The sequence below is a fragment of the Manacus vitellinus genome, unplaced genomic scaffold, assembly GCF_001715985.3.
Source record: "Manacus vitellinus isolate BGI_N305 unplaced genomic scaffold, ASM171598v3 scaffold_21_pilon, whole genome shotgun sequence".
NCBI classification, from domain to species: domain Eukaryota; kingdom Metazoa; phylum Chordata; class Aves; order Passeriformes; family Pipridae; genus Manacus; species Manacus vitellinus.
Window position 1 is genome coordinate 14,435,395 of NW_021939546.1, and position 26,838 is coordinate 14,462,232.

Below are 26,838 nucleotides of genomic sequence, written 5' to 3' on the forward strand. Positions count from 1 at the left end.
GGTGCCCTGGCCAGCCTTACCTTCCAGTCATGGCTGTTCTCCACGGCGTAGCGGACCTGGTAGTCCAGCTGCTCTGCCAGCACCTCCAGGGGTGGGAGCCACTGCAGGCTCAGACGGCCCTGTGACACTGTCGCCTGCACGAGCTGTGGGGCGTCTGTGAGCACTGTTGGTGTTGGGGACGGGGATGTGTCTCTGCCACGGAATGGGACATGGGACGCTGTGTCCCCTGAGCTGGGCATGGGCAAGGGCAGTGGCCATCGTGGCACTGGGACTTACCAGCCTGGTGCAGCCAGAAGGGCTCCTTGAAGAAGCTGAGCGTGGGCAGCATCTGGGCCCCGGTGATGTTCACCAGGACAGAGATGGCACTGCCAGCCCTGGGCTGGAAGGTGCAGATGTGGGTGCCCTGTGGCCCCATGCTCACCTCCTTGCACTGCTGCCATGCAGCTTCCCTGTGTGAGGAGTGGGGAGCCAGTCAGTCCCACCATGGCATCCCCACAGCCAGTGCAGCCTTGCTCCTCCTGCACTTGCCTAGGAGAGCTACTGCTGCCTGTAGTCAGAGGTGCAGTGTGTCCAGGAAAGGTGGTGGCGAGGTACGAGGTTGATGGTGGTAGGGCAGGGCAGAGCAGGGCATGGGCAGGTGGCACAGTGTGGGATGATGGGACACAGCAGGACCAGTGGTGCCTGGGATGTGCCAGCCTGAGTGCCCACCATGCCCACATGCCCACCATGCCCCTTACCTTGTGCCAGCCCCGCTTGGAGGTGGCCGGTAGAAGAGCTGGTGGGAACTGCGGGGCTCTGCGGGGTCCCAGGTCCACTCGCAGCGCACATTCTGCAGGTCAGGGGTGCTGCAGCACAGCCCGATGTCTCCTGGGCAGGCGAGAGCCAGGACAGAGAGGGGGCTGCTTCCCCTTGGCCCCCCAAAACTTGGGTGCTGCACCTCGCCTACCCCAGGCCCCCCACCCCTTGCAGCCCCAGGCATGGGTGCCTCCCTGCTGTTCCTGCCAGCACGCCGGCAGAGGGGGTGGCTGCTCACCGGAGGAGCGAGGTGTCTCCGCAGCCACTGACTGCGACCAGGGCCCCCAGACGCCATCCATGGAGGTGCCGTCGGGCTTGCTGCGCACCTGGATGTGGTACCTCACCCCTGGCTGCAGGTCCTGAAGCACCACCCAGGTGTTGGCCTGGACCAGCCCCTGCAGGAGAGGGGCCGGGCTGAGGAGCAGCTGCAGCCCCCAAATCCCCCTGCCCATCCCTGACCTGTCTGTGTACCTGCCCCACTCCTGGGAAGGCTGTGGCTGCCCTGGCCCTGGGTGTTTGGGTGCTGACAGTTGACTGGATGGAGGGGTCCCCAGGGTGCTCCCCACTGGTGTTCCATGTGTTGCTGCAGGGCATCCCTGGGGAGTTGGCAGGGCAGCACTGCACCTCGTAGAGGAAGAAGTTTGGGTAGTCGGCGAGCGGTGGCTGCCACGACACGCAGAGCTGCCCTGCAGCCCCAGCCCAGCGGGCCGTGATGTTCACTGGAGGGGCGATGAGACCTGCAAGGAACATGCCAGTGTGTTTGCCTTCCTGCCGCAGTCCCTGCCTGGGCAACCCCTGGTCCTGCTGGGGGACACTTGGAGGCCCCTCCAAGGCTGTCTCTGTGCCCACCATGCAGGACACATGGTGTTGTCAGCCCCCGTGGTGAGCAGAAGGTCAGGGCACTCAGGTCTGGGGACTGTCCTGGTGTCACAGGGTATTACCAAGTAAGAGGGACTCACCCACCGCATCCACGCTGAGCTCCCGCCAGTACTTTGTCTGGTTTGTGGTGGCATCCAGGACGCGGAGGTGGAGCTGGGTGAAGAGCCGCACGTCCTGGCTGGGGAAGACGCAGACGTGCCGCTTCCCGCCAGCCCCTCGGTGCCATGTGGAGACCACGCATGCTGTGGGCATATCCCTGAGGAATGGAGAGCGGGGTCTTGCAGCATATGCCTCCTGCCTCGGGTCAATCTGGAGGAAAGGGGATGTGGGGCACAGCACCGAGACCTCAGTGTCACCAGCTCCTTTCCTGTGCCACCACCCACTGCAGGACACCATCCCCATGGCACTGAGGGACAGCCAGTGTCCCAGCCCTGCTGCAGGGTGTGCAGTGGCTGCTGTGTAGCTTCTGTGGGCTCTCCACCATCTCTCTTTGCAACTGGGAGCCCACTGGGATGGCACAGATTGCTGTGGCACCCCGACTCTGCTGCTCTCTGTGCAGGCAAAGGGGAGGCTGGGCTGTGTCCCCACCACCTCCTACCTGCTATACCAGTAGTAGAAGTGGCACATTCCACTTGTTGCCTCCTCCTCCTCGTTCCAGAAGCAGGTGAGGTCCTCGAAGGAGCGGGAGAAACACAGGATGTCCTCGGACACCCCTGCCAGCAGTGCAGCGTCTGGGAGGAGTGTGGGCATGAGGAAGCCCCTGGGCACAAACCCGTCCCCATCCCACCTGCATCCTCCTGCCCCATGCCTGCTGGCCAGCTCACCCCTGAGGCCAGGCTGTGTAGGCACCCGGGGCAGCCTGGGCATGGCCGTGGCACAGGTGCCTCCGCCAGCTTGGCACGGCGGGGAGGGATGTGGCACACGTGCTGGCTGCTGGCTGGCCCTGGGGTCCTGGCTGTGGCAGGGCTCCTCACCCCCTCACCACCACTCCCCCCTCCTCAGTACGGGGGTCCTTCAGGAGAAACAAACATCCCGAAATAGCCCTGCGGTCGGAGGGGGGCTCAGGGCCCAGCGATCAGGGGGAAGCACCCCTGCCCTGCTCATGCCGGAAGGTGCACGGAAGTGAGATAAGGAGGAGCAGCACCCCAGGGAGAGGGAAAGGGCCTTGGGGCTGGCGTGGGGGCGTGTGGTCCTGAGCAGAGGGGGATGCCCAAACCCTGGCCCAGGGACTGCAGGGGGCTGTGGGTTTCTCTGCCCCCCTCAGCAAGCCGCCCTCCCTGTAGTTGCGTGGATGAACTGGAGCATCACATCCTGCAGGATTTCTGTCCCAGACACTGGTGGCTTTGCTGGCCTATGGGCCCCTGCCCCTCTTGTCGTGGAAAAGAGGACAGCCCTAAGATGCAGATGTGTGAGGCACAGGGGTGGTCTCGCTGCCCTCAGAGCTACTCCAGCACTCCTTTCTCCCCCACTGCCTCTGTCCTGAGACCTGTCCAGCCCTCTTCCTCCTTGTCTTCCTCCTGGCCTTCCTCAGGGGCTGTCCCCAGCTATGGGACCCATCAAGCCCCCTGCCAGTACCTGGCTCTGCTCCCTGTGCTGAGTGCATCCACACTCTGCTGTGCACCCTCTACACTGCCAGTTGAGTCCACTCTGGGCCAAGAATAAGTGACAGTCCCCAAATGTCCCTGCCACCTTCTTAGTGTCCTTCTGCTCTTCCTGTCTCTGCTCTTGCCCTGACCCCCCAGCCTTGTTCCTCATTTCCCAGCCTTGTGTTGCCTTCCTCCCCCTGCCCATTGTCCCATCTACCCCACAGCCCCCCACCTGTTCATCTCTTTTTGCCCCCCATTTCCCACCCCAGGCCTCATGCTGGCTCCATGTTTCCCCCCCCAGCTCTGAGCACCAGGGGATAAGGTGGCCAGGTCCCAGCAGCTCAGTGACACAGGGACCCATGGCATTGGTCCTGTGGGCTACCAGAGCATCTTTGCTGCACACAGGCCATGTCCTAGGAATAGTGGCCACCTAGCTCTGGAGCCCACACCAGCCGTGCTCGGGCACTGCTCCCAAACTCGGGCTCAGGGCATGGGGATGTCACCAAGGCTGTGGGCAGAGAGGATGAGCCCAACTCTGACCCTCCTCCCACTGTCCCTATGGGGGTGACTGTAAATGTGCTCTGAAGGCCACCCTGGCCAGACACCCAGGGTGAGTCTGGAGAGATGAGCAGGAGATCAACAGGACTTTGTTTGGTTAATGCTTTTAATGGTGTTACAGAAAGTGTTAAAGGGGCTAAAGAGGGGCTCAGAGAAAGCGTGAGCAGCCCTGAAATGTGACAAAGTCGTGAAGTGGCTCTGCCAGGTGCAGTGAGCCAGACTGGAGCCTGGTTGAGGATGCTTGGCAGAGCAAGATCATGGCAAGGCTGGTGCAGGAGCACTGGGATTAGCCTGGCAGTGCCACTGCATTACTTGTGGTGCAGAGCTGAGCCGAGAGGTGTTAACTTGAATTTCGCTCAAACCCTCATCATAATTACAGGAACTTTTGAGGGGCAGGGAGCCCCTCTGCTACCTGTGTGGGACTGGGAGCACCAACCTGACATCCTCAAGAGGCCCTGGGGCTACCAGGTCCTGCTTGCAGAGGGCAGGGATGTTCCTTTACTCTGAGCACCTCAGGGTGTCCCACAGGTGAGAAGGGCACTCCACTGCCCACCCCAAACACCCCCTGCAGACCCTCCTGGGATGCCCCTTCCCAATCTTGCAGATTTTGGCTGCTGTGAGGTGCTCACTGCCCACACCTGACATGCCAGCTCTTCTCTGGCCCATCCTTTAGGGGAGGAAATATCCCCAAGGACCTACCTTGGGATGTCACTGGCTCGGGGGCTGGCGATGGGCTGCAGAGGCTGAGCAGGATGGCCGGGATCAGCGAGAGCAGCCAGCCCCAGCACAGGCAGGCTGCCATCCTGCAACCCCCGTGCCGGGGCCCTTCCCAGCGCCCTGGGAGCTGCTGTGGCTCCTCCAGGCGATACTTTTTATCTGGGAAGTGGTGGTTGTGCAGCTCAGGAAGCCTAGCTGGGGGCTCCCCCCACCTCATCGCCAGCACTTCCCTGTGCCCGAAACCACCATGCCGCAGCCCCTCTGCCGCCAGCCGCAGTGCCAAGGGAGGCTGCTCCTATCAGATAGGCGGCATGTCCTGCCCTTGTGGCTACCGGCACGCCGGGGGGCTGGGGTAGGAAGAAAAACAACCCCGGAGAAACCAGGGAGGCCCCTGCGTGGGGCAGGGCAGGCTGTCGGGGGCTGCTGCCATATGGGAGCATGGGACATGGAACACTGCTCTGGCTCCGCCCTGTCCTGTGCCACCTGGAGTCTGGCGTGCCCTGGGTCTGCTCTGCCTCCGGCCCCGTGGCTGTGCCGGGAGGGGAGCTGCAGGCACGGGGGGCACTGGCAGAGCCCGCACAGTTGCTGGTGGTGCTGGTGCAGGAGCAGGGCCACCATGGGGGGTCCCATAGTCACGCTTAGCCTCATGCCAATCCACCACTGCTGCCTGGCACGAGTGGCCAGAGGGTCTCCCACCCTACCAGGGCACAGCACAGTGGCACAGCCTGGGGGGCACCAGCCAGGGCACAACAAGCCACTTATACACGTGTCCTCACCATGCCAAGGCCGAGTTGGCTTCTCCTTGCCCAGCAGCTGGGGCCAGCACTGCAGGCGCTGAGCAGCCGGCACCAACCTGCCACAGCCAAATTTTGTCAAATCAGCCCCACTTCCTTTTCCATTTGGCTACTGGGCTGTGCCATCAGGGAAGCAAAAAGGAGAAAGGCCTTGATGTGAGCAGGACTAATGACACTACCTCTGCTCAGCTGGGAGCAGAGGAGGTGCAGGGGCAGTGGCACATGTCAGGCTGTCTGTGAGGGCCAGTCCCCATCACTGGTTCACTGGGGACCTCGGGGGTGGGGCAGAGAGGCTGTTCACTAACAGTTGCAGTTAACACCAAAGAGCACTGGAGGCCAGAATGGAAAATCAGAATGGTGTTGACAGGGTTCAAAGACCTTCTGGGGATAAAAGACTCTTGCCCAGAAGGGCAAGTGCAAATGCTCCTGCCTCTGGCTGGGTTACCGGGCTCTGCAGGAGCCGCTCTTGCTTCTCATGGGACTGCAGAAGATGGATAGTCATGCTCAGGGCTGAGCAAGCTGAAGCCAAGAGAGGTGAAGCCCACCCAGTGTCAGTGTAACAAACAGCAGCAGTGCAGCTGAAGGAGCACAGCCCAGGACAGGCACTCCTGTGGGAGGGTGAGCACAGAGCCCAGGTGATCCATGAGGGACAGGCACAAGGGAATCACCCCTGTAGCACGTGTTGTGACAGGTTGGTCGAACACGGCAGGCCCTTTGCAAGATGTGAGAAGTCACCTGCTGGCTCAGCACGGTGCTAGGCAGGGTGGGAAGGCTGCGGAGCTGCACAGCCCCGCTGGGGCCAGCCAGAGGAGCGGGACCATCCCTGTGAGGAGCAGCCAACCAAGGGGAAACTGCAGGAACAATTTTCAAGCATGCAAGAGGCGGATGTGCAAAGGAAGGACATAATCTGTTCTCCATATCCCTTGGGGACAGGACCAAATCTTAAATTGTGTGTGGGAGCGAACATGTCAGTTGGATCCTAAGAAAACCCATCTCCATGGCATGATGTGACCATGGCCTTTCCTGGGGATCATCAGAGGACTCCAGTGGGGACAGGTTTCTGAGGAGTGCCCACCACAGCAGCAGTGCTGTCAGCAGGGTAGAGCTGGGTGTCTCCCCCCCACTCCTCTGGACTCAGGTGCCTGTTGCATGATGTTTATTGTCCATAAGGCAGAGCTGACACCTCCAAAGGGTCACTGCAGAGCTGGAGGCTGTGCACAGCCAAAGTCATCCCTTTGCACCTGCCAGGGTGGCCCCCATCCCACACCATCAGGGATGCTCACAGCCCTGCTGGCACCACTTCAGGCCCAGAGCACACTGAGAGTTGCAGGGCAGGCAGATGCTGGGTTGCTGCTTCCCCCTCTTGCCCCAAAGCTTGAGCATTTGTGTCCATGGGCTCAGGCTCCTGAGAGCCCCTCTCCTGGCCAATGTGCTGCAAGCACCATGCTGCTGTTTGTCCTTGGGGGCCATCCCAGCACGACCCCAGCGGCATGGGGCTGCGTTGGTGGCTGATGCCATGGCAGTGTGGCCAGCACACGCTGCGTGGGCAGCCAGGGAGGGGATGGCAGAGTCCTGCTGCAAGGAGGGTGCTCTTGGAAGGGGCACCAGCATTTGGCCACTTGGTCCTGGATGGGGATGAGCAGCCCATTGTCCCCACAGCACTGTCCCTGCAGGCTGGTGCCAGCATCACCCCTCTGCACAGTGCCAGTGCAGCCTCACGCCTCCTCGGCGGTGGCATCGATCCCCGCATAGGTGAAGTTCTCAAACAGGGCCATGTTCACGTAGGCCTGTGGGGGAACACCAGTTAGGAGCCATTTGTGACACTGCCCCCATCTACCTCCCATCCCCACTGGCACACTCACAGGCACTGTGCCCTGGGGCGGAGGCAAGAGGTCTCCCCACACCCAAAAAGTGATACTGGGGTTACCACCACACATGGTGAGTGTCACACAGGTTCTGCCGCTGGCTGTCCCCTCCTCAAGCCCAAGGGGTGCTCCAGCATGTGGACAAGCCCAGCACAGAATGGGCATCTGCCACCACTCACCTTCCTGGCCTCCAGCATGCGGATGAGCTGCATGGAGATCTGGGCAAAGGGTGGGCGCTCATAGGGGCGGTCGCGCCAGCACTGCCGCATCAGCTCGTACCTGGGGGCAGAGAGTTGTGGGCGGCTCAGTGTGCCCACGGGGAGAGGGGAAAGAAAAGCTCTTTGTGGGAGATGGGGGGAAGCAGGTGGAAAACTAAAGCCCGGGAAGGGCATTTGGTATGTGAGACCCCAGCTCGTCACACAATGCAGAGGGAACCAGGCAGAAGCTACTGCAAGGTGGTGGGAGCCCTGTGGGGCAGTGGGGTCAGGGGGACATGGGTGCTGCCATCAGCTGAGGCTTTGCCCACTTACACCTCGTCGTCGCAGTTACGCGGCTTCTCCATGCGGTAGCCCTGGGGCAGCTTCTCGTAGAGCTCGGCACATGTCATCCCGCAGTACGGTGTCCCCCCTGCAGCCAGAGACACACAGCTGAGCTGGGGACGGTCCCCAGGGTGTCCCCTCCAGGGCTCCAGGAGGACCAGACCTACAGGGACCCGAGTGGAGGCAGGGGACACAGAGAAGTCTTACCCAAGCTGACAATCTCCCAGAGCAGGACGCCGAATGACCACCTGAAAGGGCAGATGAGGCTGTGACAGTGCCCAGTCGAGCCCTGCTGATGGGCACGGGACAAAGCCCAGGGTGGAATGGACAGCCAGGGCTTGGGCTGAGCCAGCAGCACCCCAGGGAGATGCATCAGCACCACCTCCTGCCTTTGCAGCACCCAGAGCAATAGCATTGCCACACTGACTGTGCCAAGGAGGGCAGGAGGCAGCCCCAGCCATGCCCCAGCCCTGGTGCCCCTGCCTGCAGGACTTACACATCACTCTTGGTGGTGTACACGCTGTAGTTCAGGGACTCAATGGCCATCCAGCGAACTGGCAAACGGCCCTGGGGAAGCAGAGAGAGACTGTCAGGGGTGGGGGATGCCCTGTGGATGGAGGGCAGTTGGTCCCAGAAGGGTAGGTCCTTCACACTGGTGGTGGGTGTCCTGCCCACTATATTGGTGCAGACCCCATGGAGATGCTTCACTCCTGCCTCACCATTGTCTTCTTTACATAGACCTCCTCCCCTCTGGAGAGGCCAAAGTCAGCAATCTTGGAGGCCAGGTTTTCTCCCACCAGGATGTTTCTTGCTGCCAGGTCCCTGTGAATGAACTGAAAGGGGCCAGCAGTCAGCAGGAGCCACATGCTCCCTCCTGCTGGCCCCAGGGACCTCATGCCCCCTTGGGGAGCCCCCGGGTGCAGGGGAAGGATGCTCTGAAGAGCTTGCTGGGGATGTACCTGCTTCTCACTCAGGTATTGCATCCCCTTAGCCACATCTGAAGCAAACTGGAGGAGCTGCTGGGAGGTGAGTGTGGAGGCTGTGCCGTGCTCCTTGGCAAAGGCTGGGTCTGTCTCCAAGACTCGGCTTTTGCGGAGGAAGTCGAGGAGGTTTCCGTAGGGAGCGTACTCAATGGCGATGTACAGGTAGCCTGGGGGGCAGGAGGAGTTGGGCTACTGGGGCTCTCCCCAGAAAAGAGGAATACAGAGCTGGGCAGAGGCTGTGGGGCTGGGGAGAGTGGGATAGCCCTCACCCTTGTTCTCGCAGGCACCCAGCAAGTTGATGATGTTGGGGTGATGGCCCAGTTTGCACAGCACCTCCAGCTCCCCAGCAAAGTCCCGATGGTCATTCTCTGAAGCAAACTCTGGAAGCAAAGAAGGGATGGACACCTCAGGCCTACAAGTGCCCTTCCTCTGCTTCTCTGCAAGTGACTCCTGACTCTACTCAGCACAAATATGGCCCAGGATGCACCTTCATCCCTCAGCCCATCCTGCTTGTCTCCCCTGACACTCACCTTTCAGCATCTTGATGGCTGCATTCATTTTCAGGCCGTCCTTTTTGATCATGGCCCTGATCACCTGCCCAAAGTTGCCCTCTCCAATCATGTCCTCAAACTTGATGTCTTCCCACTCCAGGATGGGGTAGCTGAGGGGCTCAGGCTGTGGCTTGGGCCGGCGTGTCAAGGTCAGGGTCCCTGAGTTGAACTGCAGGATGGTCTCTTCCCCCTGGCAGATGGGAATGGGTGAGGTTAGAGGCACTGGGCACCCCTCTGCCCATGTGGCAGTCCCAGCAGGGCAGGAGTCGTGGGCAAGGGTGGGCTCCGCACCCTCTCTGTGTGGAAGTGAGGTCTGGCTGCATCCGGACTGGAGGCTACGGAGCGTGGCCTGGATTGGGCTGGGACGTGGGGAGCAGGGGACACGGTCCTGGTGGGGCAGGCGGCACTCACCGAGCCAGACTGGTACGTAAAGGTGCGGCGCCGGTGGAAAAAGTTCTTCTTGATTAGGAAAAGCGCCAGGAGAGCAAAGAGGATGGTGAGGCAGGTGACGGACACGGAGCCAACGATGGCCAAGAGCAGCTGCTGGTCTATTCCTGCCTGCTCAGTGCTCTGGCTGCCCAGGCTGGGTGGCACGCTCAGCGCTCCTGCCAAAAGGAGGGATGGAGGGTTGTGGTCCCCGGTCAAGCCCTGCCCAGCCTGCATGAGTGGCCAAGCACCAAAATAGACATCTTCTAACACCCAGGCACACCATGAAGATACCACAACCACATCCTGAGCCCCTGAAGCCACACTGGCACAGGGGTGAGGGTGTAAGCACCCGGGCCCTGCCTCTGAACCACTGATTTCTGCACCTTGAACCAGATTTGGATCCAGCCACCACCTCCTCCCATGCCAGCTCTGCTCTGCTTCTCTAGCCCCTTGCTCCACATCTCCCTCTGGCCATGGCAGAGCCACCCTGTAGGTGCTGTGCTGTCACCATGCCACCCCTGCCCCATCAGGACTAGGAGGAGCAGGTTTTCTGGACGCCCACAAGAGTTTTGGGCTCAGGCTGCTGCTTCAGAGCCACTCTGAGAGGTCACCACAAGCACCTCAGTCATTCTTTGCTGTGCCAGATTCTGAGCCCAAGCTGCAGCAGAGCTGTGAGCCCCCTGCCTGCTGGGACACCCCTCTCACCGTCTCCCAGGGTCTTGGCTTTCAGGGGCTGGCTCCACTCCCCTGGGACATGGGAGTTGGCGCGGACACGAAACTGGTAGCTGGTGCTGGCATTGAGGCCCCCAATGACCTTGGTGGTTTCAGCGCCGCTGTCAGTGTCAATCCACTGGGGTTCACTGGTGCCCCCCACCTGCTGCAGCTCCACGATGTACTTGGTGATGCCCCCATTGGGGTACTCAGGGACCTGCCAGGAGAGCCTGACAGCGGTGTCAGACACGGACTCTGCCAAGAGCAACCGTGGGGCAGAGGGCCCTGGGACAAGGAGAGCAGAGCGTCAGTCCCTGTGACGCCTAACTTTTGCTGAACACCTGCTCCTGCTCCTACAAGTCCCAGGATAGGTCTCTTGGTGCTTCAGGGGCTGTTGTGAGGACTAGACCCTGTGGATGGCATTGGCAACCAAAGCTGGGCCAGGTTTGAGGGGCCTCCAGGAACCCTTAGCCCCTGCTTGGATGAGATGGAGCTGCTCTCCATGTACAACAGTGGAGCAGGATTGTACATCCAAATGCTCCTGGCTTCAGAGACTGTCAAACTAGATGCCTCTGTATTGACTAGCCCTTGTGATGTTTTTTTCTTCAGCCCTCCCTCATACACTGTCTTCCCGCCACCTCCTCTGAGTCTTCTCCTGCCTGTTCACAATCCTAACCCCAAATCCCCAAATCATACAAAGCTCTTACAAACAGGGAGCAGAGAAAACCTCACATCCCTCAAGCCTGATGCCTACCAGTCCTCTCAACATGTCCCAGCCAGTGCCAAGTCTCACCAAAGGCCTCATGCATGCCTTCTCCCTTGGTCACCAGAGAGCTTGGTCAGGCTGATGCTCCCCCTTCCCAGAGTCTCCCACCTACGTGGGGGGCTGTGTGCATGTGTGTGTGTGCCCACAGGTGGGAGTGCAGGGCTCCCCAGGCCCTAGTGACCATCCAGCAAAATTACCTGGGAGCAGGGTTAAAGTGAACCAAAGGGAAATATTTTTTTCATGCCAAGTATAATTATATCGAGGAACTTGTGTTGCTACAGGGTGTTGTAAAAGCTGCAAGTATGGACAGGTCCATCAGGATTTGGGCAAGGGTGCAGAGGACAGATCTGTTTGTGAGCGTCACTTGTGATGGCCTGAATGTCATGTTCAGCTTAGGATGTTTCTCAGCTGCTTGGTGCTAGAGGCTGTAGGGTCTAGCAAGGAAAGGAGGACCCATTTTTCCCAAGCAGCTGTTCATGTTCTATCAGAGATGGAACACAGGAGCAGCCAGACCTGGGAATGATTGCTGTTACAATTATAACTGATTTGCCATTGTAATTCCCTGCAATAATTCCCTGTGTTCCACTGGACCCACCTTTGCTGTTGATCATGACCTTATAGGGGTCGGAGGGTGGCCCCAGGCTGGTGCAGTGGTACACCAGCACCTCCAGCCCATACTCCTTGTTGAACTCCAGGTCCCCGATGCGGGCAGAGAGCACAGAGATGGACGTGATGTTCTTCTCAGAAACCAGCCGCCTTGCAGAGTCGAAGAGGTGGACTATGAAGCCATGTGCTGGCTCGTGGTTACTTGGCAACTTCCAGTTGACATGAAGTGTGTTTTTCTCTTCTATGGACCAGCCTTCAATCACAGGCTTGACTGTGGGCTCTGCAGACAAAAACGCAAAACCTCACGGCACATCAGCTCTTGGGCTGCAGACTCTGTGCTGTGCAAGAGTTAGGGTCAGGGTCAGGGTCAAGGAGATGGAGGCTCACCAAGGCACTCAGTCACCATGATGGCTTCAGGTCCCTTGCTGCCCTCCCCACCAGCCCCTGGACGGCTCAGCTGCACCTTGACAATGTAGGCAGTCACCGGCCGGAGGTTCATGAGGGTGATGTTCTCACTGTTGTCGACTGTCGGCCAACAGGACACATCAAAACCATGCCCATGACCCACAATCTGCCCTACAACCGGGCATTCCCCTCAGCATCACTACAGGGGGCCTGGTATGGAGACCTCTTCCCACCCCAGACCTCCACTGGCTGGGGCAGCCATCGCCTCCCACACAAGTCCTACCTGTGCCCCCCAGCCCTGCAGGCACATACCCACAATGGATGACCATGCTGAATTGTCATCCTTGGGCTTGTAGAACAGCTTGATGGAGGTGATGGGTCCGTCACCAGAAAAGTAGTCCACGGGTGACACCACGAGCTGGCGGCTCTGCTTGGCCAGCAGCCGGGGGGGGCTCAGGGGTGCTGGTGGCACTGTGGGGGGAAGGAAGGAATGACACTGGTGTGACTGGGAGCAACGAGGAGCAGAGTGTGGAGACATCTGCCACTTCTGGACTCCCTCCAGCTTTGTCAGGAAAGTCTTTTATAACCACCCAAACCTGTCTGCTGGCACTGCAGCATATGATGGGAAGCACCCAGTCCAGTGCAGGGGGTTTGCTATTGCCACACTGTGCTGCCAGCCTCCCCCAGCAACCCTGGCTTATCCTGCTTGTTGCCACCACCCTTTCCTCACCTCGGATGTTGACCTTGACTTTCCGGCTGTCCTGGCCCCCAGTTGTGGAGACTCGGCATTCCCAGAGCCCTGTGTCCTCCTTCCTCAGGTGCTGCACCTGGAACTCGCAGGTGATCTGTCCTGGCTCGATGATGGCCTTGATGAGCTGTGGGCACAGAGGGTGCTGTGAGCCCCCCTGCCCAGCCCCCTGGCTCAGCCCCAGGGTCAGCCTGAAGCTGTCCAGCAGCCCCTGGGGGAGACGGGTGCTTTTGGGGGAGCTGGCACCATGGAGATGGTGGTGGGGCAAGAGCACGGGTGGTACCTTGAGCACGGTGCCATCAGCCTTGCGCAGCTCCACGCTGTCACTGGTGGGCAGTGGGTTGCCAGTGGCCACGCAGCTGACAATGGGCTCTGAGCCCAGGTTGAACTCCAGCTCTGAGGCCAGCTGGATGATCTGGGGGAACCGGTCTGGCACAGAGAAATCAGCGTTAGGGCTGGGCCTGCCCTTCCCCAGGCATGCCAGGCTATCAGCTGTCCTCAGACCTGGCCACAGCCAGACCCTGGTGCCAAGGGGCCAGGGAGATGGATGCTCTGTCCAGCCCTCATCCCCACCCCACATGCTGGGCTCAGCAAGACTGTCAGCCCAGCTAATCCTGGGGTGCCAGACCAGATGTTCCCCTTGCAGTGCCCTGGTTTCCATAGGGTTGAGGGCTATTTCTGCAGGCAAGGGGTCCTGCTGAACCAGCTGGTGAGGCCAATAGCCATTGGCCCTCCCAGTCACCACTGAGGAAGGAGCCAGAGCTCGCTTGAGGGTGTGGGACAGACACCCACCACAGCCCCCTGCCAGCCTCACCTGACTTCTCGCAGTGCTGCCCATGCCAGCCTGCCGGGCAGACACAGCCACTGAAGCGGTTACAGCTGCCTCCATTTCGGCAGGTGCACTCCAGGGCACAGTCAGGGCCATAGAATCCCGGGGGACAGGCTGTGGGAAGAGGAGAGCTCGCTGCTACCCCTGACCATGGCACAGGACCATAGAGACAGAGACAGCAAACAGCTGGTGCAGGCAGCAGCACTGCTCAGCCCGTGCCGACCCTCAGGCTGGGAGAGGTTTGCACAGGTGCTGCTGGAGAGCAGCCAGACCCTGGAGGAAGCCCAGGCTGGGTGGGAGAGCTGATGGATACCCGCGTTCCCGTACCTTGGTTGCAGCGGGAGCCGCTCCAGCCCGAGGCGCAGGAGCAGCCATAGGGGTCCGGCAGGCAGAAGCTCAGCCCCCGGCAGCCCTGGGCTCTCTGGCACGTCTCCTGGCAGTTGCGGCCAAACTGCCCTTCCCGGCAGGCTGGAAAAAGAAGCGTGGTTTGCCCTCACCTGCCGTTCACCCATGCACTGCTCGGTGCTGCCTTGGGTGCCCCAAGCCCCATTATCACCACCTCAGGGAGACACAGGACCCATGTGGATGGTCCAGCCCTGCTCCAGAAATAGAGGGCAGTGCGGGTGGGGACACACGGGGGGTGCACAGGGAATTTCTACCCACAGTGCTCGGGTCTGGGGGTGCAGCAGGGCCCCCACATATGCCCTGGGCACAGCACCTACCTCGCTCACAGCGGGTGCCCATGAACCCTGGAGGGCAGATACATTCACCAACATGGTCGTGGCAGATGCCACCGTTCAGGCAGTCAGGACAGTCCTTCTCACAGGACGGTCCCCATTTCTTCGCAGGGCAGGCTGTGGGTAGAGCAGAGTGGGGGACAGGGTGGCACCAGGCCAGAGGGCAGGGTATGGTTGGCTGTCCCCACGCCCCAGGGAGCCAGGGCACTGCTCACCTCTCACGATGAGGCGGTAGAAGGCACTCCACAGAGGGCTGTCCCCCATGAACGTGGCACTGTAGACACCGTTTTCGTTGACGCTGACGTTGGGGAGCGTCAGGACAACGCGGTCACCCTGCACCTCACCCCGGTCTGTGGTCTGGTAGTAGGTACCTGCAAGGGGACAGAGGGTTATCCATGACCTCCCATGCCTCCAGAGCCAGTGCCAGGCACAAGCTGGGAGCAGCCCCAGCCCTGTGCCTGCTCTCAGGACTACTTGCCATTTCTTTTCCACATAACATCTGTCTCCTTCCTCTTGAGGATCCTGGCAGAGAAGGTGGCTGGCTCGGCAACATTCACAGACTGCGTGGCCTTCACCGGGAAGAGGTGGGCTGCAGAAGAGGAGGATGAGGAGCACGTTGAGCAGTAGGGAGACACCCCCTGGCACAGCCAAGCACCCACCACATGCTTCTCCTGGGATGTCATGACACATCTCCCGCTCCTGGGTCCGCTCCTGGATCCAGGACCCCATCAAGGCTTTGCAGGAGCAGGGCTTCCTTCCTGGCCCCTCCAGTCCCCGTGGGCAGACACCAAGGAATGGGATGGGGCACTCTGCCCTCTGACCAGCCCACCAACCCCAGCCCAGCGTGGGATGCTGGTGGCAGCAGTCTGGGGATGTGACATCTGGGACAAGCTTGCATGGTGCACTCTGCCTGCTGCTGGCTGGGGAGGTGTGGAATGCTTCAGGCAGGGACATCATGGGCATGTGAGGAGAATTCTGTGTGGGACGCTGCACACCAGCCCCCAGGAGTGGCCACCCTGTCACAGCTGTTTCCCTGATTCCCCGGGTGCTGGGGTGTGCAGCAGCACTGAGCTCCTGGAGTATTAATGTGAGTCAGCCAGACCCCAGCTTGAGCATAAACAGGGCTATAAATACCTTAAGGCCTGGGAAACCAAGCCCTGGGCGTGCCAGGACAGACACAAAGGAGGACACAGGCGGCTGCTGGCTTTTGGAGCCTGGCAGTACTCCAGCTTGCACTCACTAGAAGGAGCCACACTGGGTTGGAGCTAAAACACATCCAGCTTGTGTCCGACCCCACTGAGGCCAAGGACCAGAGGAAGCAGCACATGCAGCAGGCGCCTGGGAAAGGGCACTGCAGGTCACACTTTTTGGTAACTTCCCAGAATCGCCTCCCCACCTATCCATCCAATTGAGATCTTTCTTCCGTGGACTTGGCAGTCCCTTGTAAAGGGCACACAGATGTGGCCCCCATTCTGTCTCACTCCAGTTCACTCCCTGGAACAAGAGCCAACAGTTCCCTGAGGATCTCCAAACACAGCCCCTTGTGTTTGCCCACACTGATTTACCTTTCACTCAATCACTGCAGCTCTCCCAGAGTGCATCTATCCCCTGTTTCTGTGTCACTCCAGAGCCCATCCATTGTCTCCCCAGGCAGCTCAGGGATAGCAGCCAGCATGGCTGCTTATTCACTTCTTTGTACCCACAGCCAGTGACACAAGTCCCCGCAGAGACCTTCTGCCATGCCAGGGGGAGTTGATGGGAACTCCCTGTGACAAGGACCACTCCTTTTCTTGATCTCCTTTCTTTTAGCCAGTTATTTACCCATGCAAAGACCTCTCCTGCCACCGCCTGGGTGCAAAGTTTCTCTCAAAGAACCTTTGAAAAGGAATTTTCCCAGTTTTCTCCAGGAACCCAAGCAGACAGTGTCAACTGGGTCTTCCATAGCATCCTCACTGCAAACTCAGCTGCTTTTTTCTCAGGGGCCACAAATTCTGCTCCTATTACAGTTTCTGCTAATTTGGTGGGTTCCAATCTGGGTTTACAGGCCTGTAACTCCCTACCCAGAAGCTTTCAGGAAAGGCTGGTGTCCCATGGGCAGTGGCACAGTCTTGCTCACTGCATGCCTGACAATGTTGTGCTGCTCTGTTCCGCTATTTATCGCCTGTCTCCTGCTATCAACACTGGCATTTCAGACAGATCACCCAACAAGTTTCCCCAGCTTCTGTATTGTGCACGTAGATGCAAAACTAAAAGAAGTTTGGTTTTCTGTAATTGTTTTTCTGAGTGTCTTTCTGCTCCGCATATTGTAACAAATAGTTTACTGCCAGATGTAAACATTTGTGCAATTACTCCTCAGGATCTCTTTGGTCTGCTTTACTTTGTTTTCATAGCAAAGCTTCCAAAATTTATCTTACTTCTTATGTTTTTGTCCATGCATGACCTTTCAGGAGGTGCCAGCTTTTCTCTAACAGCATTCTCCACCCACTGTTTCAAAGCCCTGGCCTGCCTGGTTGTGCTCTCCGGCTAAACAGGGGAGATGACACATGCCAAGCCCCCACAGTGGGTTCTGTATCCAGCCCTCCTGCCCCCTGCAAACTTGTAATTTTTTTGCTTATTATTTCCTTTGTTTTTTTATCTCCTCCTCTAAACAGACCATGGCAACTTCTTTGGAACTTGTAAAAGAGACACCTTTTTGGCACTTGTAACTCCCACAGGGGCTTGAGCCCAGGCACCAACCAGCTCCTCCACAGCACCATTTTGGCCTGGCTATCTCACCCCAGGAGTGGAGGGCTGGGTGGGAGCACCCCTTCATGGGAAAATACTGTCACACCAATGGAGACCCAGAGCCAGCACCTCCAGCTATGATTTAATCTGGGGGTGCAGAGCCCCCCCTGTGCTCCTCACCCCCCACTGCTGGCCATGCCTCCCACACTGTCTCTGTTTGCCTCTGCTTCACTTCCTCAGCACCTCTGTGTCTCTTTGGTTGCTCAGACCAGCCTGCTGAAGCTGTGTTTTAACACAGGGAAACTTTTATCCTCTCCTCTTATTCTCAGCAAAAGGTCAATTGTTTTAGCTAAACTTACGAAAAAAGAGCTAAAAAGAATCCAGAGGCAAACACCTATCAGAGAAAATCTCAGTCCTAATAGTTTTGCGAAGTCCAAGCACAGAAGGAGCGGAGGTTGGAGGGGGCAGTGTGGGAAGGTGCTGCCCCAGGTGGTATCTCTGCTACTAGCCAGGCCAGGGAGGCCCTTTCGAGTTATATGGCCCAAGGGAGATGAGCCCAGCACTGCTCTTGCCTACAGTGCACCCTGGCAATGCCTCTCAGCAAGGCCCACTGCTGGAGCAGTGACATGCTGCAGCTGGATGGTGTTTGTCAAGCTCCTGTGAGGTTGCCAAAGATATGCCCTGGCATTACCTCCTCCTTGTGAGCCTGCAGTGGAGACATGGGCTGGCACAGCTCCGAAGGGCTGCCCCCCGCTTTGGTTAATGATTTCCAGACCCCACAACCTCCTCCAAGGGCGCTCAGCTTCCTTTTGGACCTTGCCCTGCTCCCAGGCACCATTATGAATCCAGATGGCTCCTCCGTGGGGTTTGCTCACTCTCCTCCAGCTGAACATTGCTCCCATCTCCACCCCGCCCATGCTGGTGGACCTCAAACCTCACCACTGTCCCCACACCACACCAGTTGGCGCTGGGATTGCAAAGCTCCCACGTGCAGGGAGCTCCCACGTGCACCCAGCTGGCAGGCAGGGCGTGCCCACTGCCCCCCCGGCCGCTCACCATTGTGGCTGTTGTGCACATAGACCACCTGTGCCTGTTCGGTCGGGGTGCGTCCCAGGCAGTAAAGGATCCCCACCAGGTCGGCCATGGAGAAGCCCCTGGCCTGCACGTGGTTGCTGCGGTTGCGGTAGTTTTGGAAGCCCATTTTGGGGTGCGTCATCACGATCTTGTTCTCCCGCTCGATCTGCAGGTAGCTCACGTCGCGCTCCCCCATGACACAGGAGAGGAAGAAGTCGGAGTGGGACAGGCTCTGCACGTTGGCGATCAGGGTGATGTCCAGGATGGCCCCTGGGGTGGGGGAGTACGAGGGCACGTCACAGCTGGACAAGGGCACGGCCATCCCAGCCCTGCCTCGGGACCAGTTCCTGTCACTCAGATGTCACCCCTTTTCCAGGACATTTTTGCCCCCCCAGCCCAGGAGGCACAGCCAGGGCACAGCAAGGTGCGTTGCAGACCCATTGGGATGACACAGTGGGAATTTCCACTCTCCTTTTGGAGATCCCGACTGGCTCAGCTCCCCACCGTGAGCCAAGCTTGCATCAGAATGGGGGTCTCGGGGTGCCTGTCCTCCCATGCTGGGGAGAGGCAGGCAAGGGAGGGCACCGCTGGCCTCTGAGATATCTCAGTGGCTGATCACAAAGGGATATTTCTTCCCTCCAAACCCTGCTCTGATAGCGCCACTGAGCTCCCACAGCTCCCTCATCCCACCAATCCTTCCTGGGGCCAGGGCTGCTCGCTGGGGCAGAGGGAAAGGCGCGATTTACCTGCCAGGCATGGGAGGAGAAGCAGAAGATAAACCTGGAGTCCCATGTCCTTGGAGCGTGTTCTGAATCTGGCAGAGGTCAGAAAATCCCCAGCATGTCCCAGCCACGGCGATCAGAGCTGGAGGCTGTGGCTGCCTAGGGGCTCCAAGTAAGCGGCACCTCAGGACCCCTGCCCCCTGCCCGTGCCCCACATCTTGCTTCCACGCTGCTGCTTGACCTCCAGGGCAGCCGGGACCACCTTCTCTGGTGCATAGCCTGGGCACGGAGAGGAAGACGCCTCCGTTCCTGCTTGCTCAGTGGCCAGCCACCCACTCCTCCAGGGCTAGGGCTGTGTGCTCGGTGCTCCCCGGGCCTTGCTGAACCCCCAGCCCGGGCAGGAGGTGCCTCATGCCCCAGCCCGGCGGGGCGGCAGCATCCCCATCCCCTCGGTGCAGCCCCGTGGCTGATGGCTGTGGGAAGGGCTCTCTGGAGCAGGGAAAGGAAAGGGGCCAAGGGGCCGTGGCTGGTGGCGGCGGCGGAGCCAAATCCTGTTTCCCATGAGGCGTTTCCTGCTCTCCACCCATTGTTTGGAGACGGCCCTGACTCCAGGAGCCGGCGGGAGCTGCCCTGCATGGCTGTCCCCCGGGGAGCGGCGTGCGGCAGAGCTGAGGCCGCGCACACCTCGCAGGCCTCGGCCTCCCGCCGACACGGGCCCGGTGCCGAGGCGCGGCCACACCTGGGCTCCGTGTGCCGGGCCGGACTCACTCCTGCAGTGGTCCATCATGGGAACACCGCCCAGGCTGAAAGGGGCTGTGTGGGAGCACAGGGAAGGCAATAAAAAGCTGGCCAGCCCACACTGCAGGGTGGCCACTGCCCAGGCAGAAAACCCTCTGTGTTGCCGTAAACATGTCTGGGAGGAAGTGGAAAGCGGCGGAAAACCCGGCTTTCCCTGAGTGCTTTCCCATGCACAGTGCTGGCCCAGGCACAGCACGGCATGACCCTGCTGCTCCCACAGCCCCAGAGGGTCTCAGTCCCTTCCAGTGAGGCTGTGCCAGCTACCAGTGGGGTCCGGGCTTGTTGCCTGGCAAACAAAAAGCATTCCCTGGGAAATCACCGTAAGCTTCACCCACCAAACCTGGTGCTGCTTCACTAATCGAACTGTTCCCATACAAAAACCAGGGCTGCCAGGGAGCGAGCCTCATGTTTTGGTGTAGCATGAGCCCATGCTGTATCCGGCCAGAAATCTAAAGCACACATGGAGAGGAAAGGGAAATCCATTCATCGCTTCCGACTATTTACAGAGTGCTCTGGGGCCACGCAGTGCCCATGGCATGCTGAGGGAGGGATAGCAGTGGGCAGGGGCTCCCCCAGTGCAGCCACCCCACAGCAGGAGGAATGGAGAGGATCCGACAAAGATGGACGCCAGTTGCAGCTGCCCCCATTTGCCTGGAAAATAAAGCATGGGCCATGCATGGGCAAGGGACTGTTTTTAGGAGACCCCCTGGGCACTTGAGGCACAACCACAATGTAAAGGCAGAGTACAAGGCCATCCCACTGCAGGATGTGCAGAGGGTGGGCAGCTGGGGGTGGTCCCTCTTGCTGTCAGTGTCCTCCTGGGGAACCGCACACGCCCACTTTCCTGATCAACCCCAAGCTCATTTGCAAGTGCATTGGGACTCATGTGCATACTCAGTAAAGAGGACAGATACAGGAATAGGTAGGTAAATGGTTTCTTCCCCTTGTTTACTGGATGTAGAGGCCAGTCATGCTCAGAACCATAAGCACCATCGTGCCCCTGTGTGTTTACACGTGCTGTGCCTAAGGAAGCAGCTCATTCTGTGCTCGCCTGGTAGCTGTGAGGGAATGCATAACACAGAGCCTGAGTTACGATTCACCCTGTGAAATGTTCTCTGGCATGAGGATCTATTTGAGGATGGGATCTATTTGGGAAAGAACATACGCACTTTATGGGAAGGCTTTGAGGCCACAGGCTCTGCAGTGTGCTCCTCCAGGGAGCACAGTGTGGCCTCTGTGACTGCCCGAGGGGAGCCAGTGCAGTGCTTTGCCTTTTTGGGGAATGGGAGCCATTTGGGGTCACTCTCTGCACCAGGCGATGCCCAGGGGATCTCAAGGATTCATTGAGGGATCTGACCCAAGCTGATTTGTCCACTTGCATTTTTTTTCTAGGAGCACCTGGATAAGAGCTGTGCTGTCTAACTGTGCAGATCCCTTGGGTTGGAGGTAGGCTGAGAAAACTCTCTGGGGAGTTTTGTGGAGGTGCTCAACCAGGACCCTACAGCTCCAGTTTAAGCTTATAAACCTCCAGAGGAGGAACCAGATAGGTACAGCTGAGCACAGCCAGAGCACGTGCTCTCCTGTAACATGGAAAACTCCAGTTGCCCAACCCACAGCACACCGAAAGCACCTGAATTTCTGCTGAATTTTCAGACCTCAACTTTTTTTGCTGAATCATGATGGACTAAAAAAAACCCCAGAGACTGATAAAAATATTCCTTTTTGTTATCATTTGCACGTTCTAATGCGTGGCACCACATGCCAGAAACCATAACACACCGATACGTTTCCTGATAGGAAATGCAAACGCCCTGCAAATCCACTGAGGGACTGGGCTGCCCCAACAACATTTTCTAGCCCCGCTCCTCTAGATGCTTCTTTTGTTTTACATGCACAGAGGGTCCTGGGGAGGCCCCACAAGCTGGGCTAAGGGCTGCTGCCACCAGGCGTAGGAGCATCCCGGGAGTGGGGTGACCGAGCATTCCTAGCCCACCTGGTGGCATTGGCAGGGTAACTGGGGAGCAGGAGCTGTCTAGTTGTGTTGGCATCCAGCACATGCGTACAGGATGAAGGACAGGCTGCTGGGAAGCCCTCTCCCTGAGGAAAGGGTGGGACGTGCAGCTGTGGAGGAGCCCTTTGGCAGCTGGGGGAAGAGGGGCCACCCTGTCCCAGTCACCGATGGGTGGAAACTGCAGTTCCACAGTGCTCTTGTTGGCAGGCAGCATCCTGTCACTGAGCAGGAGTGGGACCAGGGAATAGGGAGCAGGGAAGAGAGCTTGGGGCTCCCTCTTCCTGCAGAGGTAAAGCCTGGAGCAGGTGCTGCCAGAACTTCCCCTGCCTGGGCTGTGGCTCTGCCAGCCCTTGCCCGCTCACCTGCTCCAGCACCCATGGGCATGGGAGCAGGTCTCTCACCCAACCTTGCACCAACAAACACCCATGAGATGCTACTTTGACGAGATTTCCCAGACTTTCACTGACTCCATGGCAGGTCTGCAAAGGGGGTGCTGGAGGTGGTGAGGCACTCCTCTCCTCTGGGACTTTCACAGGCAGGTGCTGCTCACTGAGCTGCTGCCGGGCTCAGAGACCTGCCAGTTTGCTGCATGTTTTAAACACTTTTCTGCCTGAATCTTAATAAGACTCTTATTTTCCTGTAGGACACTTTCATGCTGCCTCAGCCCCAGCTTGTCTGTCTGAGGCTGGCTGTGTGCTCCTGCCCTGGGTGTGTGGAGCCAGGACACAGCAGCCGGCACAGCACCTGGGTCAGGCTCAGGCTGCTCTCCTTGAGCACGGCATCTCGGGGCAGGTGCCACAGAGGTGCTTCCTTCCCCTCCTTTGGCCCCCCAGCACCTCCCAGTGTCCTGCTCCCACCCAGGCAGTCCCCATGGCATCCCATGGTCCATCAGGCAGATGCTGGTGGTCCCCTGGTCACCGATCACAGGAGGCCACAGGGGTGGGAGGTGGCGGGGTGTGGTGGTTAATATGTAACTGGCACTGCCACCTTTCACCCGCGCCCAGCTCGGGAGGGAGCGGGGCCAGGGCGGCAGCCAGGCTGGCTCCCAAGCTCTGGTGGTCTGCAGAGCTGTGCCGCCGGGGTGCAGGGGCTCGGTGGGGGCCTTGGGCCGTGTGGCTGTGGCCACACCTTGCCCAGCACAGCCGGCTCTGCCGGCTTCTCAGCTTTCCCTGAAACTTGTTTTTCTGCCCGGAAGTTTCCTGGAGCCAAATGGCTCCTGCCTCCCTGCTCGGGGTCTGCAGCCTCCTCTGTGCCTGGGCAGTGGTGACAGGACATCCCTGCAGCCTTGACCACCAGGTAGGAGGGCGGAGGGGGCTCTGGCATGGGTGGCAGCAGGGGGTGGGCAGGGGCACCCTGCTCCTGGTCCTGCCAGCATAGCTGGGGTGCCCACAGGACAGCAGGGCCTGGCAGGCAGCTCCTGGTCTGCACAGCTCAAGAGAAGATGAGCATTGAAAACCATGGGAGCCAGTGGAGTTAACTAGGAGATGTGCTGTGCCAGTGGCCACCAGCCACAGGAGTGGTTCACCCACACCTAGAGCTTGGCTGTCCTGCTCCCAGCCTCAGGTTGAACACATTGTCCAGCCTGTTCACCAGAGCACACAACCTGTTCACCAGAGCATGCGAGGGCTGACAAAGCCTCATCGGAGCCACGGGTGCTTGGTGCAGGTGCCCACAGCTCTGCAGCCCAGCCGGCTGCCTGCCTGCCTTTCCAATGGGCAGGGCTCGCCTGCTTCCCTGCCCCAGCTGGGAGGATGCCCTTGTGTCATGGAAGAGCTCCCCAGGGGCCTGGATGTCAGGATCCGGGGGAGGAAGAGGAAGGCCCTCTGCAAGCTGACCCTGTATGATAACTGCCCAGTAAGGAAGGACAGAAGGGTGACAACCTGGTCCCTTTGCACCCACTTCATATCTCTGGGTTTTCCCCCCAGCCCTGCATGCTCCTCCTTTACTCCTTCAGTCAGCTGCTCTCAGTCCCGGGCTGTCCTGCTCATCTTTCTCTATTTATCCAGGCCCACACCAATCTGGCAGCTCATGTGTTTTGTGTTAACTTGCTTGTGTCTTTGCTTTTCATAAATTCTGCAAGGGTAATTAATTTGAACTTCTGGGGAGTCTCACTCTAGAGATACTCCCCAGCAAGGACAGCCCATCTCAGACAGCTCTTTTCCCAGGGATGGGCCGACTGCAGTGGGAAGAGCCTTCAGCACGCTCCAAGTTCCCTTCCAAGAAACATCACCAGTTTGGACCTCTCCTTCAACTCCTTGGTCATGCCCCGTGACAGGACTCTCCTGATGCATTTCCCTTCCCTGCGCTCTCTCAACCTCTCTAGCAATGCCATGCCAACGCTGAGCCCAGCAACCTTCTCCAACCTCGGGGCGCTGCATCTGCTGGACCTGAGCAACTGCAGCATCACCTCCCTCCACACGGACACTTTCCAGGGCCTGGGAAACTTGCACACACTGCTCCTAAGAAACAACAGCTTGCAAGAGCTTGATGTCTCTTTCCTCCTGCCACTGAAGTCTCTTTTCCACCTGGACCTGCAGCACAATGAGCTGGTCTCCATGGACACTTGGAGCCTGCAGCTGATGGAGACAGTCCCACAGGTCTGTCTGGAAGGAAACCCCTGGGTCTGCGACTGCACCGCGCACCCCCTGCAGCAGTGGCTGCAGCGCAGGAAAGGTGAGCGGATGGGGCAGGTGGCAGGAGAGGTGTCGGGCGGGAGGAACTCTGGGTTAGGGGTCCTGCTTGATCCTTTCACTCCAACCCCTGGACAGGCTCTGAAATGGCTCTCCAGAGACCTAGCAGGATAATTTAGTCACTCTTCCAGGAAAAGGGTTGCATGTACAGTTCAGCCCCTAAATCCATCTTTATGTAACTCTGTGGAGTGACCACATTTTCAAGAGCTGCAGAGGGCTTGGCAGCTTCTCCTGTGGAGCCAGATCAGGCTCCCACCATCTGAGCTCGGCTCCCAGGGCAAAGCAGTGCAGTTCCTCTCAGTATCCGTGATTTGGGCATTGTTCAATTAAAAGGAGCCTGCTAATCACAGTCACACACTTGCACAGTTCCTTGGTCAGGGAATTTTTCCTTTGGTTGTGCCTTACAACATGCTGAGGGCTGGTGAGGCTGGAGGGCAGAGCCAGGAGCACTTTGCAATGCATCCCATCCACCCAGGAGCAAGCAGAGATCGCCTTCTCTAAACTGGGAGGGGATGGGTGAAGCCCCCTGTCTCACCTTAGCCCACTTGTCCCCCAGCCGTGCAGGTGACCTGCGTGTCGCCCCCGGGGCTGCGGGGCCAGGAAATTGCAGCTCTGGATTCCCAGGACCTGGGCTGCGGAATGAAGCACCGGTTTCCTCGTGCGCTCAGCACGGCACAGCAGATCACAGTGACCCAGAACGACAGTAAGTTGTGCAGATTCAGAGGTGTCTGTAAGGTCTAGCTCCCTCCTGCCCTCTGTCCCACGGGAGGGACTGCAGGTGGAGACACAGTGCAGATGCAGTGGCTTGGTGGGGAGGGTGGTCACCACCTGGAGGTGTTCGCTGGCTTCATGACAGAAAAGTTAGGAGGTGCCCCAAAGCCACGTGGAGCACAGACTCCACAGCGGTGGGCACCAGTATCAGACAGCTGTCAGGCAGTTTTGCCCTCACTGCTCACACACCCTTGGTGAAGAGCACTTACATTGCTCCTAAGGAAAGAAATCCAGTGCTGGCTGCACCCTGCAGACAGGCACAGGGCTGGCGGATGGGGAGCACCGGGTGTGCCACAGGCTGACCATGTGCCTTTCCTGCGCCACAGCCACCGCCACCACGCTGCCTGCCACTGGGAAGGGGGGAAGGAGCTGGCCATACCTGGTGGCATTCCTGGTGACAGCAGTCGGCATCTCCATCCTGATCGCACTGGCTGCCAAGTGCAAGCTCATCCACAAGAACTTCGCCAGCTACCGCCACCGACCGCTGCCTGAAATAGGCTCCACTGGAGGCAGCCCCATGGAGGACAGCAGCAGTTGGGACAGGGGCTCCGTGCAAGCTGACCTGCAAGCTGAGGATGATGATGGCTTCATCGAGGACAACTACATCCAGCCCAGCGAGCAGCTGCCAGACAAACAAGAGCGGGACTCGCATCTCTCCATCTGAGCTCACAACTCAGCCACCACTGCTGCAGCCTCTTGTCATCTCCATAGCTCCATCCCCTTGGCTTTTGACCCCACATGTTTGGGGGCAGGAGGAAAGGAGCAGAGAGGAGGGGAGAGAGGGATGGGCAGGGAATGGTGATGGAGGCTGAAGGCAGCCAGCCCCACAGTGCCCCAGCATGACACCAACAGGCTGCACTGTCACAGGGACACCAGACCTGCTGCTGCTTTCCCAGCCTTGCTTGGATGCTGAGGATGAAGGAGATGGTGCCCATTGTGCCCAGGAAGCCTAGTGCAGTGTGAAGAGGACCCTGCCCTGGTGCTCTCTGCGGGGTCTTGGGCACTGGCCCCACTGCACCAGACCCAGTCCTGCTCTGTCTCTCAATGTGTTGTCACTCTGGGGTGTGATTAAATCATGATTTAGCCCTGCCTCTGCCTGCAATGGTTTGTTGGGACTCTCCCTGTGGCAGTGCTGGGAGGAGACCCCCAGCCCCACAGCTGGGGTGTGGCTTTTTTTGCCTGTGCTTTCAAGAACCATAAATACATTCCTTGTTAACTTCCCAGTGTTAGACAGGATGACCTCAGAGGTCTTTTCGAACCTAAATGATTCTGTGAATCTGTGATTCCCACTGTAGCCCTTCTTCCTTTTCTCTCTTCCCTCTCCAGCAAGACATGCTGAAAGACACTTACCTTTCCCCTGTCAGCTCTGCAGGGCTGAGCAGATTTTTCAGTGGTGCCAGTTGCAGTGTCAGGCAGCCACGTGCGCTGGGCCGAGACGGCCCCGTGCCCCGGCTCCCATTACAGAGTCCTGAGTGCATCTCTAACCATGGAGTTACAGGAACGTTGTAATTTTTGCATTCCTGTCATCTTTGTGGTACGATAAACAGCAC

General features: G+C 59.0%; 3 protein-coding genes across 5 annotated transcripts; 1 reads left to right on the top strand and 2 right to left on the bottom strand.

Moving 5' to 3' along the window:
* Positions 1-20: 20 nt before the first annotated feature.
* MPL (MPL proto-oncogene, thrombopoietin receptor) lies at positions 21-4,620 on the bottom strand (the record flags this gene model as incomplete). The annotated part of the gene is made up of 8 exons (XM_029959771.1): positions 4,518-4,620; positions 2,273-2,405; positions 1,755-1,930; positions 1,267-1,532; positions 1,034-1,190; positions 738-867; positions 277-449; positions 21-163 (listed from the first exon to the last, which is right to left on the bottom strand). Coding segments are annotated over exons 1-8 (1,281 nt in total), but the record flags the coding sequence as incomplete, so codon positions are not given.
* Positions 4,621-6,470: 1,850 nt separating this feature from the next.
* TIE1 (tyrosine kinase with immunoglobulin like and EGF like domains 1) lies at positions 6,471-19,521 on the bottom strand. Of its 3 annotated transcripts, none has more exons than XM_029959718.1 (23): positions 19,043-19,521; positions 18,279-18,566; positions 14,977-15,087; positions 14,714-14,869; positions 14,484-14,615; positions 14,089-14,229; positions 13,747-13,875; positions 13,216-13,361; positions 12,915-13,059; positions 12,497-12,655; positions 12,167-12,304; positions 11,769-12,059; positions 10,402-10,692; positions 9,679-9,872; positions 9,247-9,457; positions 8,986-9,096; positions 8,693-8,883; positions 8,453-8,566; positions 8,230-8,300; positions 7,941-7,981; positions 7,725-7,821; positions 7,374-7,473; positions 6,471-7,116 (listed from the first exon to the last, which is right to left on the bottom strand). In XM_029959718.1, exons 1-23 carry the CDS (start codon positions 19,086-19,088, stop codon positions 7,045-7,047), a joined length of 3,375 nt encoding a protein of 1,124 aa, XP_029815578.1. In that variant the 5' UTR covers positions 19,089-19,521; the 3' UTR covers positions 6,471-7,044. The 3 variants fall into 3 exon arrangements, with proteins under 3 accessions (XP_029815578.1, XP_029815577.1, XP_029815579.1); XM_029959717.1 differs by having other exon boundaries at positions 9,559-9,872; XM_029959719.1 differs by lacking the exon at positions 14,089-14,229 and having other exon boundaries at positions 9,559-9,872.
* Positions 19,522-22,888: 3,367 nt separating this feature from the next.
* On the top strand, positions 22,889-26,377 carry CUNH1orf210 (chromosome unknown C1orf210 homolog). Its single transcript, XM_018072063.1, has 4 exons — positions 22,889-23,123; positions 23,993-24,500; positions 25,074-25,220; positions 25,615-26,377. The coding sequence occupies exons 1-4, from the start codon at positions 23,037-23,039 to the stop codon at positions 25,950-25,952; spliced, it is 1,080 nt and encodes a 359-aa protein (XP_017927552.1). The 5' UTR covers positions 22,889-23,036; the 3' UTR covers positions 25,953-26,377.
* The last annotated feature ends 461 nt before the right edge of the window (positions 26,378-26,838 follow it).